General features: G+C 38.1%; 1 protein-coding gene across 1 annotated transcript in view; it reads right to left on the bottom strand.

The window, feature by feature from the left end:
• Positions 1-3,538: 3,538 nt before the first annotated feature.
• Positions 3,539-18,183, bottom strand: part of epsti1 (epithelial stromal interaction 1) — a 28,808-nt gene continuing 14,163 nt past the window's right edge. The window contains exons 8-11 of the mRNA XM_067408728.1: positions 15,853-15,936; positions 15,355-15,428; positions 12,944-13,125; positions 3,539-5,656 (exon numbers count right to left, since the gene is read on the bottom strand). Of these exons, the coding sequence (XP_067264829.1) occupies positions 5,526-5,656; positions 12,944-13,125; positions 15,355-15,428; positions 15,853-15,936 (471 nt within the window). The 3' untranslated portion in view covers positions 3,539-5,525. The remainder of the gene's footprint in view (positions 5,657-12,943; positions 13,126-15,354; positions 15,429-15,852; positions 15,937-18,183) is intronic.

Below are 18,183 nucleotides of genomic sequence, written 5' to 3'. Positions count from 1 at the left end.
ATTGAGTAAGTGGACAGGGTTCTCCTTTTCAGTGTGGATCCCCCTTCACCACTGGCGAGAGCAAGAAGGATTATTAAGAGCAAGATCCCACAGTCCATGCATGCATGCTGCACCCGCAGGCATGCGCCCAGCGGAGCACAATATCAAGGCCACCAGTGCCGGAGCCTGCCAAGACAACACTGCCGAAGCCCAGCAAGGATTTTTTTTTGCCAGAGCCCACCGCAGAGTCTGAACAGGTGCATGAGTCAGCCCTCATTTCCTTCACGGAGCTAACTCATGAGGCCATAGTTGTCCTGGAGCCCAAGCCTGTCAATAAGTCTGACCAGGTATGTGAGCCAAACCCTTTATCCTTTCCCCACAAACCCTAATGAGCGAGTTGAGGAATGCAAAAAGGTCAGTTACAAGTCCAGCACTAAGCCTGTTTTATCATTCTGTACCAAATCTGTGTGTATGATGCTCCCACCCATCGTCCCAACTCCCACCTCCTCTGCCTGTCCCATACCGGCTAAGGAGACCATTTCTGAACTCTCTGCCTGTCATGCCTTGGCCAAGGAGGCAGTTTTTGAACTCTCTTCCTGTCCTGACATGTCCAAGGAGGCCATCACATAACCCTTTGCCTGTGTTACATAGTTCTTTAGCCCTGTCTCCACTGCCTCTATTCAGCCCTTCAATTCCACCTAGCAGCTTGGATACACCTTCCTGTTCGCCTGCTTCACCCTGGTGTGTCGACATCCTTAGCTCCACCTCAAACCTCCAAGCCCGTCAATCCACTTCGGCCTGTTAACCAGTTTGCTCCTCCCTCCCTCAGCTACATCATCATTATGACTCCTCTGGGTTCCCTCATCCCTCCGACTCTGCCTTGGTCAGTCGTCACTCTGCCTATATGCTACGGACTTCTGTGCCGTCAGCTTTGCTTCATCCCTCCACCCCTCCAGCTCAGTCAGGCTCCTTCTTCCCTCTGGCTCCGCCTCAGTCCTCCTTCGCACCAGCTCTGCCTCAGTCCTCCGGCACCCTGGCTCCACCTCGGAGGCTTGTCACTGCGGCTCCATCTTGGCCTTCTGGTCCTTCGGTGTTGCCCAGTCTCCACCTCTATCAGCTCCGCCTCAGGCAGTCATCTCCCTGATTCCACCTGGCATCTCCACCAAGGCTCTTCCCTCCTTTGACTCAGTTGTGAGCCTGCATCCTGTTGCTCCTGCTGGGGGTTACTTCCTGGCTCCTACCTCCTCTGTAGTTGTCGATTCTTCCAGCTCCGTGTCCTACTGAGTCAAGCCCCCACCCACCCTCCTCTGTTGGACTTTAACCACAAGCAGTTTTATATATATAATTTGTGTCTTTTTAACAAACAACTATTAGACAAGACAAATTTCCACAGTGTTTGGCACAACAGCATGCCATCTATATAAAATGTCAACCTTGTTACCATGAATTAATTTAGTAAACCATCAATAATTGAAAAATGGATATTTGTAGAAATGTCAAGATTAAAATAATTCTCTTTCATTATAGTATCATGACCTTGAGCACAATGCATATAATGTCAAGTTAGACCATAAAACTGTCAACCCTGCTACCTTCTAGGCTGGTTAAAGCTGTTTGTTTAGGGAGTGTTCCTGCTTCAGATGAATTATTTTTTGGGGGAAAATGGAGCTAAACCACAAACAGTTCCATATATGATTTTGCATCTCTATAATAAATCACTTCAGCAAAATAGCAGGCTGTCTATTCATTGTCAACTACATAGTGCTTTGTATTACAAACGTATCTACCATCACTCATATAAAATTAATCACTCTTTGGCATGATTTCCCAATGCGTAATCATACCGTATTGGAGCAACTATTTCAAAGGCTCCTAATTCTCTGTGGAACTGTAGTGTATGTAAATATTTTTGTGCTGTAACTAGTTTATTTGTTTGTTTATGTCTGCGCGTGTGAGAGCGAGTGAGGATTGTCGGCGCTGTCAGCCAGCAGCCAAGGCGTGCCTCAATAGCCTGTCTCGTGGAGCCCATTTTCCCCAGGAAGCACTGACTCAGTTGTGGTTGACTGTGGAGATCTCTACATGTTACAGCCCTGCGAGTGGCATGTTTTCCTAGTTCACTCTGAGGTCCTCTTCTGTCCCAACGTATCCTCCTCTTCCCCTTCTAACAGACGAGATGGCTAATATTTCAGTCAGCACACAAGCAAATGTTTTACACTGTATGTACCGTCTTAATGGAAAACTGACATGGTCCCTAGCGATAAAATCTTTTGCAGGCGCAATCGCTTCAGGCCTGTGCGATCTCGCCTGTTTTATTTTTCTATACAGCTAGGCTGCATTTCATGAATCATTCTCTCAGACAAGACCTTGGAATAATAAAAGTGTGAAAGGGCAACTCACATGAGTCTTGAACTGAAACCTCACAATGCTTGGAAAATGGTCAAAGAGAAAAACAAAAGGGGTAATTTCATAGAGAATCAATATATTTGTCTTTTCGACACCAATGGATAATGGACCCCAGATCTGCTGGGTGTATGCTGTGGTTTATTGCTGTCTGTAGATTTTATTATTTTTCCCCCAGAATTCTTGGGTGATATGGGTAATGCTGTGACCTAATTCTGATGGGGAACCACCCACAGGAAATCCCCCAGAATGCTGCTGAGGTAATCAGGGTCTTGCAGACCTACCAGTAGTTCTGATTTGTGGGTCAACAGAGTTGTGCGATATGACATTGTAGCATGATCCGTTTTAGTTTCATTGACCCAGAACAACACCTCTCGGAAATGTTTCTTTGTATCGTGTGTCAGAAACAACACAGTTTCCTTTGAGTTTGGGTTACCTTGGGAACCGCTCTTTCCACAACTACCTCTCCACCCCACACACAGGAAAACACACTCACAAAAAAAGTGCTCATCAAAAGACAGGGAAGCTGTCACAGGAAACGAGCACATTTACATGAGAATCTGTTCCTGTGCAGGACCACGACTGATCGTGGCTCAACAAAAACACAAGGTAGCTATGTTATTGCTATAATCACACAGAATTTACCACATTATTTAGTTTTTAAGCAGGGTAAAGACCTTTTGAAGATCAAGAAAAAGGTGCCATGGGATGTAAAAGCAGATGTTCAGCTAAATGTTGGCCACATTTGACTCTGAACTCCACGAAATAGTAATGTGTCCTTCATATAGGCTACATATATGTAAATTGACTCTAACAATGAATAACATTTACTGTGTGTTAGTTTAGGCACTTTTCTAAACACATCACCACATTTTTTTTTCTTTCTTTTTCTTCATTTGGACACATTTTGAATCTGATTCCACTCTTGTTTTCAACTTCTCCTTGCTACTGTACAATACATAAGCAAATATGTGCACAACATACATAGAAGATAGCATTTTGTTGTTGTGAAATTCAAATGTAAAACTGTCAACCCTGTTACCATCAACCCTGTTGCCTTTCTGATTACATCACAGCTTTTATTAATAAATAAACAAATTGTGAAATATATCAATTAATTCTAAAACATTAAAATTGAGGATAATAATAATAATAATAATAATAAAGATGACACAAACAGTTTTTTAAAGATAGATTTTTTGAGTTTTTGTCTTTATTGAGATAGGAGAGTACAGAAAATGACAGGAGAAAACTGACAAACTCGACTGACGCACAACTGCGTTACATGTTGGAGCCCATGCCGGTTCCCATGACACAAACACAATTTATTAACAATTAAACACATTATTTATCTTATATATCATTTAAAATCTTAATGTTTAAAGCAGGACACATTTCATAAAATGTTCCTTCCATGACCTCATGATTAAATCTGTTGAATAGAGTGCAACAGTGCCTGTTCACTTTTTCTGTGGCCTTCTCATGGACTGTATAACTACAAAATCATAAGTAATATAGTTTTTCACCAGGAATTTAACTGTTAAACATGATTATTTTAAAGGTGCCGTAGAACGTCTTTTTAAAAGATGTAATATAAGTCTAAGGTGTCCACTGAATGTGTCTGCGAAGTTTCAGCTCAAAATACACCATAGATTTTTTAATTAATTTTTTTAACTGCCTATTTTGCCTATTATGCGCCGATTCAGGCTGCACGGCCCCTTTAAATCCCGTGCTCCCCTCCCCCGGAGCTCGCACTTGCCTTAACCAGCATAAACAAAGTTCACACAGCTAATACAACCCTCAAAATGGATCTTTACAAAGTGTTCGTCATGCAGCATGTCTAATCGCATAAGTATGGTATTTATTTGGATGTTTACATTTGATTCTGAATGAGTTTGATAGTGCTCTGTGGCTAAAGCTAACATTACACACTGTTGGAGAGATTTATAAAGAATGAAGTTGTGTTTATGAATTATACAGACTGCAAGTGTTTAAAAAATGAAAATAACGACAATCTTGTCTCCGTGAATAAACAATGGTAACTTTAACCACATTTAACAGTACATTAGCAACATGCTAACGAAAGGCAATTTACAAATATCACTACAAATATTATGATATCATGGATCATGTCAGTTATTATTGCTCCATCTGCCATTTTTCACTATTGTTCTTGCTTGCTTACCTAGTCTGATGATTCAGCTGTGCACAGATCCAGACGTTAATACTGACTGCCCTTGTCTAATGCCTTGAACATGAGCTGGCATATGCAAATATTGGGGGCGTACATATTAATGATCCCGACTGTTACGTAACAGTCGGTGTTATGTTGAGATTCGCCTGTTCTTCAGAGGTCTTTCAAACAAATGAGATTTATATAAGAAGGTGTTTGAGACTCACTGTATGCCATTTCCATGTACTGAACTCTTGTTATTTAACTATGCCAAGATAAATTCAACTTTTAATTCTAGGGCACCTTTAAAAATACATTGAAATAATGTGGGCTGATGGCTTCAACAAAAGAATATTCCATTGATTAACAGCCTTGTAGCTCACAGTAGGTTTGTCTTTAATGGTTTATAAGTAAATCAATTCCTCTATGTTGCGACTGTTGTGCACTATTTCACATAAACAGAGGCAGCCTTTTTAAATTCATGTAGAGATCTAGCAGGAGCCTATACAGCAATCAGGAAACTAATGATCTGTATGATGGTTTGGTTTTTCACTGTCCATCCCTATTGTGGATGAGTTTAGAATTCCTCTAGTCCTATACCTCATTATAAATTAGCCTTTGGATTTTGTGAATGCACATCATTTACATCATTTAGTCTGTGAACTGTACTCATGGGACCCATAAACGTTCCCACAGCAGACTCAAATCTTGATTTATTGTTTTGATTTCTTTTCTCTGTGGCTTAGTGTCAATCCATTTTATGTCAGAACAAAAATAACTGCACGAACTAAAAAAGAAGTTTTTGTTTCAGTTCAAAGGACACTAGAATGTTTTGTTTATGCCTAGCGCCTTCAATAATTAAATGGACAGTTCACACAAAAAAACATTATTTACTCACAAAACAACATTTGGGTGTGTAAATAACAGCCAAATTTTCAGCTATCATTCAGCACCACACACCACAAGTGTTTATTTACACATTTAGCAGGTCATATGCTCGCTGGTAATCACCATTACACTCTTTCACGATGTCTTCCAGCATATCTCTTTCATAGTATGGAAACCTATTCTGAAGTTTCACCAGGTTCCACATAAGGTCAGAATCTACAAGAAAAACACAAACAAACTGTAAATGTACAGTAGTTTAGCTAATATTCCTAGCATTAATGCAGAATCACTCTAGGTTGGCATTTCCATGCACACCAGGCTAAGAACAAGTGCGAGGCTGCCAAAAAATTATGAGCAACATGGTCACTTGTTCCTGGAGACTTCAGATCCTGAGTCTCGAAGGCACACATCTCTCCAATAATATGCAGCTACGCAGTGCAAGATTGACCTCCCTGCTGGTTCATCTGGTTCATGGAGCAGGACAGACAGGGTGGGAGAACTCGTCTCCACCGCAGTGCTTCTGCCAGCCTGTTCCGCAAACAACAGCATCTTGATCCCACACTAAACCACACACTAATGGACAAAACTAGCACTATGGCAGACAAATGTCCCATACACACAGATCCCAGGAATGCCGGATATATAGGAAGGCCGTGATTGGACACAAAGGCCCCACATAATGCAACAGAAAATCTATTAAATTGGGAAAACTGTGAAAGGATGGTAGAAAACTAATTTGAAACCGACAGAATAAGTGGCGTTCAATGCCGTTGGCAGACGCTCAGATGAATGCATACATTTTAACGCTATAGGCTTTTACTTGAACTAATGCCTTGCTTTACCAGTTGAGCTACAGGAACTTAATTGAAGGTAAAGTGTGTATTTTTTATCCGAGTTTAATATGAAGAGTCAACTTTAAGTAATCTATTCGTAGGTTGATTTATGGGTGGAGTTGTTCGGAAAATGGAAGTCATTATTTTTCCAGTTAAATTCAGTGATGTTGGATGTGCAGAAATAATACACTTCATCTTTAAGTACACTGCTAAAATTACTAAGATATTAAGTCATGCTGTCTGAAGAAAAAGGAAGCTTAAAATAAGAAATATCTGCCAATGGGGTAAGACAAAGGCTACGTTCACACGGCAGCAGAATAAGCTTGTCACACACACAAGCTACAGTACATTCACACTGTCAGTTTTTGGGATTGACAACTGAATTTACTTACATGTTTGAGTCATGAAATGTCTCGTTCAAACAGCAACGGGAATCAAGCCTGTATTCGCTTACCAGTAACCATAGCGACAGTGACCGAAGGAATATCAAAGATGGCGACGTCCATAAAGCTCATCCATCAAATCTTCATTAACTGATAGCAGCTTTTATATATGGTGGAGAGCGGGGCATTTGAGTCGCATGTAGAACTCAAAACTGCTGGGAGCAGCACCGGTGGACAGCAGTGACCGGATCTAAAACCTTTTAATGATACACAGCTCATCTCTCCGTTGCTGTAAATTACTGAAAGTAAAACCACACACAAAAATCCCCAACATGCGGTAGACACAGGTTTGTGCTGCGCAGAGCAGTTCTCTCTCACTGTATGACGTGACAGAGCTGTCCAGTTCCGTTCACACAACGCAGGTTTTCTGATTGATTTGAGTTCGGTTATAGTTTGTCACTCCCATAACTAAACTATGTGTGAACAGAATTTTGATTCATTTGTCATAAAACAAAACTTAATATCTTAGGTCATTTAGCATCTCATGTAAACGTATCTTGATTTAAGAATGTTTAGATATTTCCTACTGGAAAATAAGACAAATACCGAGAAAGAAAATTTTGCAGTAAATATACAGCTTGAACTTGGTGTAGCTGGATTCAGTGGTGTGGTTAACCCTCTGGAGTCTGAGGCTGATTTGGGGCCTGGAGAAGTTTTGACATGCCCTGACATTTGTGCTTTTTTCAGTTGTTCATAAACATATTAATAGAAAAAGTGTCAGTACACTGTATTTAGCACAAACTAGGCTACAATAATATGTGAGGAACATGTATGTACATGTTTGTGTTTTTGAAGGAATAACATTTATGCGTGGTTATTGAAAAAACAAAAAACTTAAGTCACTGAAATAAGGCCAAAAAAAGTATAGTAAATCTGTGTTCATAAGACTTTAGGGTATTGGAGGTTGTAGACTAGAGTTTTTGCTTCAGAATTATGAAAAAATTATGCTGGTTACTCCTTCATATAAAACAATATATTGATTTAGTTTTTGTAAGACACTTTTTGCCAAGAAATACAGTATGCGAGGAGGCGTGAATCACCACTGAAAATGGGCCATTCTCACCTGAGAAGACAAAAGAATTGGATAGTAATGAGCTGAAATGACTTGCATATTAATGAGGCATTTCAGTCAGGTAGGCTGTGAAAAAAACCTTCTGTGATGTCTCAAGCTCATTATGATATATGAAACATACAGAAAAATATTATTACAATATAAAGTAATGGTTTTATATTATACTTTAAAATATAATGTATTTCTGTGATGCAAAGAGTCTGAATATAGGCTTTTAGTTTAAAAGCATGCACATTTGGAGAAATATTGGATTCTCATATGCTTATGTCAATTTTCTATACTGAGGAGTTATATTTATTTAATATTCATTGTCTTTACTATGAGCGCTGGTGTTTTCAATTCATCCTTGAAGTCGGAGGGCGCTCTGGGCATTTTTAGTCCACAAATTCATCTAAAAGAAGAAGAGGCTATTCCATGAATGGAGTTTCCAATTCATACAGCAGCAGGAGGGCGCTAAAGAAACAAAAACTCATCTAAAATTCGTCTGTAGAAGAAAAGTAAACAGGAACTAACTGCATGTCTTCTAGAGATCGCTAACCATGGCTTTTACATCCAGATAAACACTTTTCAAGACAATAAATACACGATTGAGATGACGAATGCATGTATTGACTGAATTTGCGTCTGAATAGCGCTGGCTCCGTGGGCGTGGCCGCATTAGCGGATAATGAGCTGAAACACGGATTTCTGACATGGCTCATTTTTCATACAGATTACATAAACACAGAAGGTTTGTTTTCGATTTGACTTACATGATTTAAAACCTGACATCTTAAAGTTTTTTTAGACATAAGTGTTATTTTTTTGTCATTAGTATTCACTAAGTTACAGTTCATTTTCTGAGAACTATCAGATTGGAGTTCGTTCAGAGGGAGATGAGAGATCACGCATCATGTTAGTTTTCTTTATTTTACAAAAAGCACAACATTCTGTTTTTACTCTGAGTGTACACAAATAAAAGAAGATATTCCACAGATTAAAATGGTGTATAACTCTTAATTGTATGTGCAACAGTGACGGAGTATTTTGAGTCTCTTTCACACTGATAAGAAAAAAAACACGGTGGTATCGCCGGCGATACCGTCAGACCTCAGAGTGTTAAACAGAGAACGCTTAGCAACTCATCCTTCAGCCTGAGAACTGTGCTCATGGAAGCATCATTAGCCAGGGCAGGTCCTATCTCTACCGTGAGTAAGCCGAACCGCAGCCAGACGAAAGGTCATTCTGAGACTCTCTTGGTTCGGAGACAAACACATCTAATGTTTCTGGTAATCAGAGACAGAGGTGTGAGTTTGAGAATCAGAAGACCTGGCTGACCCCAAACCTCAGCTGAGGATACAACCTTTGGTCCTTGCCGTGATTCAGACGTAAGTGATGCTGAACACACAAACATAATGTATCATTAGGCATCTGAGAAGATATATACAGACGGTTTAAATGCGAATGGCACATTAGTCCCACACCATCACATAGGCTCTGCAGATGGGAAAGCTGGCCATTACAGTCACACCTCTTGGCAAAAAAAGGTGAAGAACTCCACATATGGAGCTAGATTCAGGCTCAATAGTCGGACCATACGTCATTTCCAAAACCCACTTAGGAGGCTGAAACATTATGTGTGAATCATACAAGTTCCATGCCTGTTTGTCAGAATAGAATAAACAATAGTTTTTCATACACTGTCATTCTCAGATTTGAAGCAGATTTAGTGTAAGATTGTATTTATAATTTTTGGTTTTCAAATGATCAATCCATCTAAGAAGAAATGTAAACTCTCATTATTTACTGCTATTTTTCTCAATGGAACACAGAAGAAATTTAGCAAAATCGTCACACAGCTCTTTTTCAATACTAAAAAAAGAAAAAAGAAAAAAATTCACCATAAAAGCACCATCAATTTTAGTTACTATAAAGGCCTATTCACGCCAACATAAATGTTTGGCACAAAAATTCTGTCAGATTTTTGCATGCGATTCATTCTTTGACAGTAAATTGCACTTTTGTAAAAGTGGAATAACTTGGTTATCAAAAGCACAAATCCTGTTGGCTGGCCAGGTTTCAATGGAAAAGTGATTATACCCCTGTCCAAAAAATCTGTCACAATGACGGCATGCAAATGTTTATCGCCGTCTGAACAGATGCATTAATAGTCATTTATTTAAAGGGGTCATGAACTGCATAATTGTATAATGTTTCCTGGGATGCACTTATAATGTAAGTATGATTTTTACATCAAAAATTGTTATAATTTAATAAAAGGCATTTTTCCTATTTGAACACTCTGTTTTAAGGGGCGTGTCTGCTGTGAGACTTCAGTGTAAACATAGTTAAGTATTACATGTGGAACTCTCTTGAAAACTTTTAGCACGTTTTTACTAATTACAATTCTCAAGGTTTACTAATCATGAAAATTGTTGATTATAACATTGTATTTAGATTGTGGCACTATATTTAGATCAGAGATATGTTGAGTGCATGAATGCAGAAATCAATTGTAACTCGATTTCTGCACAGTGATGGATGTTTTCACTATATCTAACAGAGCAAACACAATGTAAATAAGAGATTCATTGATTCTAGCAGGAGTTTTGGTGAGAGTCCAGGGACCTCATTTATAAAATGTTGCGCAGAAACCGTCCTAAATTTGATCTTACGATCATTTCTTAGATGTGCGTACATGTTATTCGTAGAATGAATGTACACACAGAAAACGAGCGTACGCCTCTCTTTAATCCTTTAATTTAGAATAGCGAGCTGCAAGAATATCTTAGATTTCCAAAAACCTGCAGTAATCTGACAAAGAAAAGTGCGTACCACGCGTTTTCCACGTCAAAGACTATTTTATAAATCAAATCTGTGCGTACGCATGCTTTATGAATGAGGCCCCAGAACACTCTTGCTGTTTGATTGACAGCTCCAGCGATTGTAAAGGGAGCATATTTTGATCGCTTTCTATATATAATTTAATTACAGTTTAAAGGGGTGGTTCAATGTGATTTCACTTTGTTAACTTTAGTTAGTGTGTAATGTTGCTGCTTGAGCATAAACAGTATCTGCAAAGTTACATTGCTGAAAGTTCAATGCAAACAGAGATATTATCTTTTAAAGTTATGGCAGTTTATTGCCTACAAAAATGGCCGGTTTGGACTATAATAAGCTTCTTCCCGGGTTGGTGACATCATAAACCCTTGCTATTAACATAAACACTGAGCTGCGCGACGCGACGCGTCAAAAGATAATAGAAACCAATTATAATCTGTGATATTTTCTACACTGGATGCAGCACTAAAGACAGCTTCCAGAATTTACACGAGTTTAATGCTGGATTTGCACAAAGGCTATTACTGAAAGATGAAGCAGTTCCCACTTTAACAACAGAAGCTGCTGTTTATTGGCTTCAAACTGTAAGTACATTTTATTGTTTGTACATGTCTTTTAAACATAATGTTATAGTTCTGTTACTATTTTTAATGCATCAAGGACATATACAAAGAGAAACTCGTTTCTGCTAGCCAGTTAGCTACGTTCTAGTGCAACAAACACCAACAAACATCTTTGTTCATAGACAAACATTTGTTCTTGCTATAAATTAAATGCTACCTTTACAAAAATGCGACTACTCAGTCATGTATTCGGTTACAGTAAAGCTTTAATCAGGATAAAACTGTATATTGAAAGCTAACAAACAGCAGTGACAGCTTATCTAAACACTTTGACAAATACAAAATGAAATACCATTCATAAACGTCCTTTAAAAGGCGCGATTGGAGAGGTTCTGCTTTACCCTCTTCATCTGGGTCTGATTTGGCTCAATTTGATACAGCAATATAGGCGCTATTATTTACATTTCCTCTGAAGCGCTAACTACGAATGGTAAGGGCCGTGGCGTTTCCGGACGCTTCAGCGAATCATGATACACAGGGCCAGCTACCAACCTGCTAACCAATCTGAGCACATTGCGTATTTCAGAGGGAGTGGCTTCATAGAAGCAGGAAGTCAAACGAGCCGTTCATATGACAGTGGAAACAGAGGTGTAGAATAAAGCTAAAATATATGAAAAATACAGCATTAAAAAAAAAAAAAAAAACGACGCATTAAGACATGTTAAACTGTGCCCCCAAAACACAATCAAGCCTAGAAAAAAAAGAAAAGATTTCGCTAGATAAGACCCTTGTTCCTCATCTGTTATCGTTTAAAGCTCTTCGAAGCTGAAGAAAGAAAGACATGAACATCTTGGATGACATGGGTGTGAGTAAATTATCAGGAAAATTTTATTTGAAAGTGAACTAATCCTTTAAGGACGCATCCTTTTTGGAGCTTGACAGACATGCTGTATGAACTGTCTTTTTATGGAAAAGAGCAGCATGAAGAGTCGCTTTTTTCTGTTCTGCAGAAAAATAACACACATGAGGGTGTGTAAATACTGACTGATTTTCAGTTTTAGATGAACTATTTCTTTAACCCACACTAGAGCAGTGTAAGTCTTAAGACAGCATGGCACATTTCCAAGTAATGACAATGCTGCCAGACTGGATCTCGAAGAGCTAACCAGGGTTTTTACAGCAGTTGCAGGCATAAATTAGTCTGTTGTCAGACAGGCATGCCAATGATTCAAGCTTCTCCAAGGCCAGAGGAGTTTACTTTACAGTAAGATATTTGGAAGAATGTTTATAACCAAACAGATCTCGCCCACCATTGACTACCATAGTAGAAAAAAAATTAAAAATACTATGGTAGTCAATGGAGGGTGAGATCTGCTTGGTAATAAACATTTTTCCAAATATCTTCCTTTGTGTACAGCAGAACAGAGACTTTTTTTCAGGTTTGGAACAACTTGAGGGTGAGAAAATGATGAACAGAATTTTCATTTTTGGGTAAACTATCCCTTTAATCTCTTTAATCTCTCATAAGTCTGTATATACAAGGACATCTAAAAGTATCACATGTCAAGAGTGCTGGGACATTTTTTTATTTACACAATACGCTATGCTGTCCAGCAATGGAGGTGAGAGATCTGTTTAATATCACACACACGTGGAAGCTTTGAGACTCGGGAGTTCGAAATGGAGACGTTTCCAGAAGTGCTGTGAAATGAAACAGACCTAAACACACACAGTGCCATGGCGGATGCATATAAATCTTGTTTAAGACTCACCATCCTCCTCTGCAATGTCTGTATGGACCTGTGATGGGTTTGGTGCTGTGGATAAGGCTGTATCCTGTGGTTTGTCATCATCATCCAGCCAGACATTACTGCTTTCAGGGGTTTGGGTCACGGGTTCAGACATTCTACCTGAATTTCTCGCCTCCAGACGGTCTAGGAAGGCCGAGTTCACCCTGAAGAAAGCAAAACATCATCGGAACATTTCAAAACTTGTTCCGAGCAATGGAATACTCCTACTTCATTAGAACAGTGGGGCTTTAACAGAGACCATGTTGAAATCACAAATGAATCTGTAAGTAAAAGAAACATTTTATGATTTTGGAAAATTTTACATTAGAACTGTTATGGAATTTCTAGGTTTCTACCATTGTGAAAAAGAAGTGTGCTTAATTTTACTGAATGAGCACTGGTAGTGTACTTCAAATATTCAGAATATAAAATTAAGGAAATAAAAGCCACTTAAGTGACCTTAAAGAGTGTAAACTTTCATGACAATGTTTCTTAAAATTAGGTTTTACTTTAAAGTACATTTTACATCATGTTTTAATATTTTGTTGTGCTTTAAAGTACACTTATTCTGATGTGTTGACTAATATGCTAAAGAAGACATAAAGTGCTTAATTATAATTTTAACTGTAGCGTGTTATTAGATATACTAAAAGCAACTTGCCCTGACTTGTCTTAAAATATGTCAGTGTCATTGTTTTATCTTGAGACAAAACAATGTCACTGACATATTTTAAGATATGTCGGTACAAGTTACTTTCAGTTAAAACAGCTCAAACATGGATTTTAGTCTGAGACTAGATTAAAGGCTTAATTCACCCAAAAATGAAAAATTTGTCATTAATTACCCACCCGTAAGACCCTCGTTCATCTTCGGAACACAAATTAAGATATTTTTGATAAAATACGATGGCTCAGTGAGGCCTCCATTGCCAGCAAGATATAATAAACACTTTCAGATGCCCAGAAAGCTACTAAAGACATATTTAAAACAGTTCATGTGAATACAGTGGTTCAACCCTAATGTTATGAAGCGACGATAATACTTTTTGTGTGCCAAAAAAACAAAATAACGACTTTATTCAACAATATCTAGTGATGGGCAATTTCAAAACACCGCTTCATGAAGCTTCGAAGCGTTACGAATGTTTTGTTTCGAATCAGTGGTTCAGAGTGTGTATCAAACTACCAAAGTCACATGATTTCAGTAAATGAGTCTTCGTTACATCATAATTGTTTCGAAATTTCAATGGTTCACCACTGGGGGGCGTGACTTTGGCAGTTTGATACATGCTCCGAAATACTGATTCGAAACAAAAGATTCGTAAAGCATCACTAGATATTGTTGAGTACATTTTTTTTTTTTGGCAAGATGAACAAAGGTCTTATGGGTGTGGAACGACATGAGGCTGAGTAATTAATGACAGAATTATAATTTTTGGGTGAACTAACCCTTTAAGCCTTGTCTGTGAAACTGGGGAATAAAGATGTACTTATAACTCCTACTTAAGTGGGTCAAAAGGACACTGTAGTTAATCTAATTGCATTTCATATAAATTTAAACTATAAAACACAATTAACATGCAATTAAGTCCTTGAAAACATTACATCCAGTTCACAATTCTGTTCACACTTCTGTTTTGATTTCATTTTCAGTCATTGCTATGTTCTGTTTTGCTTGAGTTCCCGGTCATTGTTAGTTTCCCTGGTTGTTAAGTAATTCCTTCACCTGTTCATACTTCCATTGATTACTCTCCCTGTTTATTTAAACCTTGAGTTCTGTCTATTTTTTTTGTACCGTGTCGTCAATGTTTAACGTGGTTGTGTTATTTAGCTTATTCCTGTAATCTTTTACAAAAGAGTTTTGTTACAAGTTGTTTTGTTTCTTGGATTCTCCTGTCGTGCGCATTACATTACAGCTATACATGATAATTATTTCCATAATACGTTTTTAAAGTATGCTAAAATGTATTTATTTATCTCCAATTGTGTATTCAAGTTGTGTTTCATACTTTATATAGGTTTCAAAATGTATTTTGAAACCTGTATGAATTCTCCCATGAAACACAAAAGTAGCTATTTATATAAAGATGCTCTCTGAATCATCTAAAATCATGCTGGAGAACCTGATCATCAGGTTTTACTCAAACGATACAGTTCATGCAGTCATTGTGGAGTCCTTAAAGCAACCAAAATACTAAAACATTCATGATATTTTTCCAATTCAACTTTCATTCATTCAAATCGCAATGTTGACAATATAATTTGTAATGAAAAAATGGCATCAAATTATAAAAATGCATAATATAAGCATTTTCACTAGTGGTCTCAGAGTCCTTTATTAATTCTGACAGTCATGGTTTTTTAAGCGGTTTGTCATGATTAGGCGCCCATACCGCCGATGGTCAGCTTCAGCCCGTCTCTTCCTGTCCTCCTCCTGTTGTTTTTGTTTTTCCTCCAAAATGTCTGTCTGTAAAAAACAGTAGTAAGTTAATAAAAATTTCATCTCTAACAGAAATGTCTCCTCTACTTATGTAAAGGGATTCAAGATATGTGGCTGTAATAATTTAATTACACATTTGCATGAATAAACAACAATATCAACATGATAGGTCAGACTGACCTATTGTACTTGATGCATATCAGTTAAGTTAAGTTTGTGTTTGACCGACATTCAAAGCCACAGAAATACCACTATACAGCCAGCTGGAAAACACCTACACTACTTCATCCATGAATACCTCCTATAACCTAGAACATGGTAATCAATAGCATATGCTAGGCAGAGTTAGTTCTTTTTCTTGGCAAAGCCCAGCTGTGGTGTTCCTATGAAGCAAAAGTGGAGGTGATGCTCATATGTTCAGGCCATCTGTTTCACTTCCTTTATTCTGTACCTTTCTCCTCTGCTCCTCTTTCATCTTAAGCAGGACTGCGTTCTCCTCCTCTCTTCTGGAATCCCTGTACTCATGAAATTTACCCTGTGAAGAAACAGTGGCCACGCAATGAAAACTAGGAATGTGCAAAAATATTTATTTTTTTTTTAAAAATTGACTATGCTGAGTTTCCTGAACGCCCTGAATAATTAGGCTTGTTTCATGTTGAACTTACTTATTTGGTACTTAGATGCTGTTCACATAGGATGAGTTTTTGTGTTCAATAACTTATTTGTTCCACGCTATCTTAAAAATGCAATGCTTATGGCAGGTGCTCAAAAACTTTGATGCAATGGCTAAATATGCCCATTTGCATGTTTGTGGACCATGTTTGTGGACCACACACAATAATTGCAAGCTTTTACGCGTCAATGGACAATGGACTTGACAAAATTTGCAAGGTTAAAGACATCAAAGTTTAGTTTGAGGCAGGCAGGTAAACTAGTTATCAACATGCATAACTGTATTTCCTGAATTATTGAAGGGTTAGTTCACCCAAAAATGAAATTTCTTTCATTAATTACTCACCTTCATATCCTTCCACACCCGTAAGACTTTCATCTTTGGAACATAAATTAAGATATTTTTGATGAAATCCGAGAGGTATATTCTCTAGAGACAGCAATTTAACACTTTCACTTTCAAGATCCAGAAAGGTACTAAAGACATTGTTAAAACCGTTGACGTGACTGCAGTGGTACAACTTTAATTTTATGAAGTGACGAGAAAAATTTTTGTGCACAAAAACAAAACAAAAATAATGATTTTATTCAACAATATCTTCTCTTCTGTGTCATTCTCATACAGCCGGCATTCGGACATAAACACGGAAGCCTTCACTGTGCTTACTTCGGCAACTACGTAAGGATGACATGGAAGAGACTGTTGAATAAAGTCGTTATGTTTGTTTTGTTTTTGCGCACAAAAATATTCTCGTCACTTTATAAAATTAAGGTTGAACCACTGCAGTCACGTTGATGGTTTTAACAATGTCTTTCGTACCTTTCTAGACCTTGAAAGTGTCGGTTAAATTGCTGTTGATGGACGAGTCATATACCTCTCAAATTTCATATCTTAATTTGTGTTCTGAAGATAAACGAAGGTCTTACGGGTGTGGAACGACATGAGGGTAAATACTTAATGACAGAATTTTGATTTTTGGGTGAACTAACCCTTTAAGTTCTGAAGTTCTGTGATATATGTAAGCACTTATATTAGGGATGTGATTTAAGGCAAGGCAAGGCATTTTATTTCAAAAGCACATAACGACTTATATAGTGATGGCCGATTTCAAAACACTGCTTCAGGAAGCTTCGGAGTGTTATGATTCTTATGTGTCGAATCATGATTCGGATCACGTGTCAAACTCCTGAAATCAGGTGACTTTGGCGCTCCGAACCGCTGATTCGATACACTGATTCATTATGCTCCGAAGCTTCCTGAAGCAGAAATCGAAATCGAAATCGGCTATCACTATATAAGTCATTATTTTGTTTTTTTTGGCACGCCAAAAATATTCTCGTCGCTTTACAATATTAATATTGAACCACTGTACTCACATGAACTGATTTAAATATGTTTTTAGTACATTAAAGGGATAGTTCACCCAAAAATGAAAATTTGATGTTTATCTGCTTACCCCCAGGGCATCCAAGATGTAGATGTCTTTTTTTCTTCAGTCGAACGCAAATTATGATTTTTAACTGCAACCGCTGCCGTCTGTCAGTCAAATAATAGCAGTGATTGGGAACTTGAACAATAAGAGTCGAAAAAACTTCCATAGACAAATCCAAATTAAACCCTGCGGCTCGTGACGGCACATTGATGTCCTAAGACACGAAACGATCGGTTTGTGCGAGAAACCGAACAGTATTTATATAATTTTTTACCTCTAATACACCACTATGTCCAACTTCGTTCAGCTTCCGGCTTGTGAGGTCTGATCGCGCTCTGACAACGGAAGTGATGTCTCGCGCTCATTGAAGTAAATGGGCGAGACATCACTTCTGTCACCAGAACGCGTTTTTTGACCTCACTAACAGGAAGCTGAACGGAGTTGGACATAGTGGTGTATTAGAGGTAAAAATCATATAAATAATGTTCGGTTTCTCGCACAAACCGATCGTTTCATGTCTTAGGATATTAATGTGTCGTCACGAGCTGCAGGTTTTAATTTTGATTTGTCTAAGCAAGTTTTATTTACTGTTATAGTTGAAGTTCCCATCTACTGCTATTATTTGACTGACAGACGGCAGCGGTTGCAGTTAAAAATCATAATTTGCGTTCGACTGA

The sequence above is a fragment of the Chanodichthys erythropterus genome, chromosome 14 (genome assembly GCF_024489055.1).
Source record: "Chanodichthys erythropterus isolate Z2021 chromosome 14, ASM2448905v1, whole genome shotgun sequence".
NCBI lineage: Eukaryota > Metazoa > Chordata > Actinopteri > Cypriniformes > Xenocyprididae > Chanodichthys > Chanodichthys erythropterus.
This window is presented reverse-complemented; position numbering and strand designations above follow the sequence as displayed.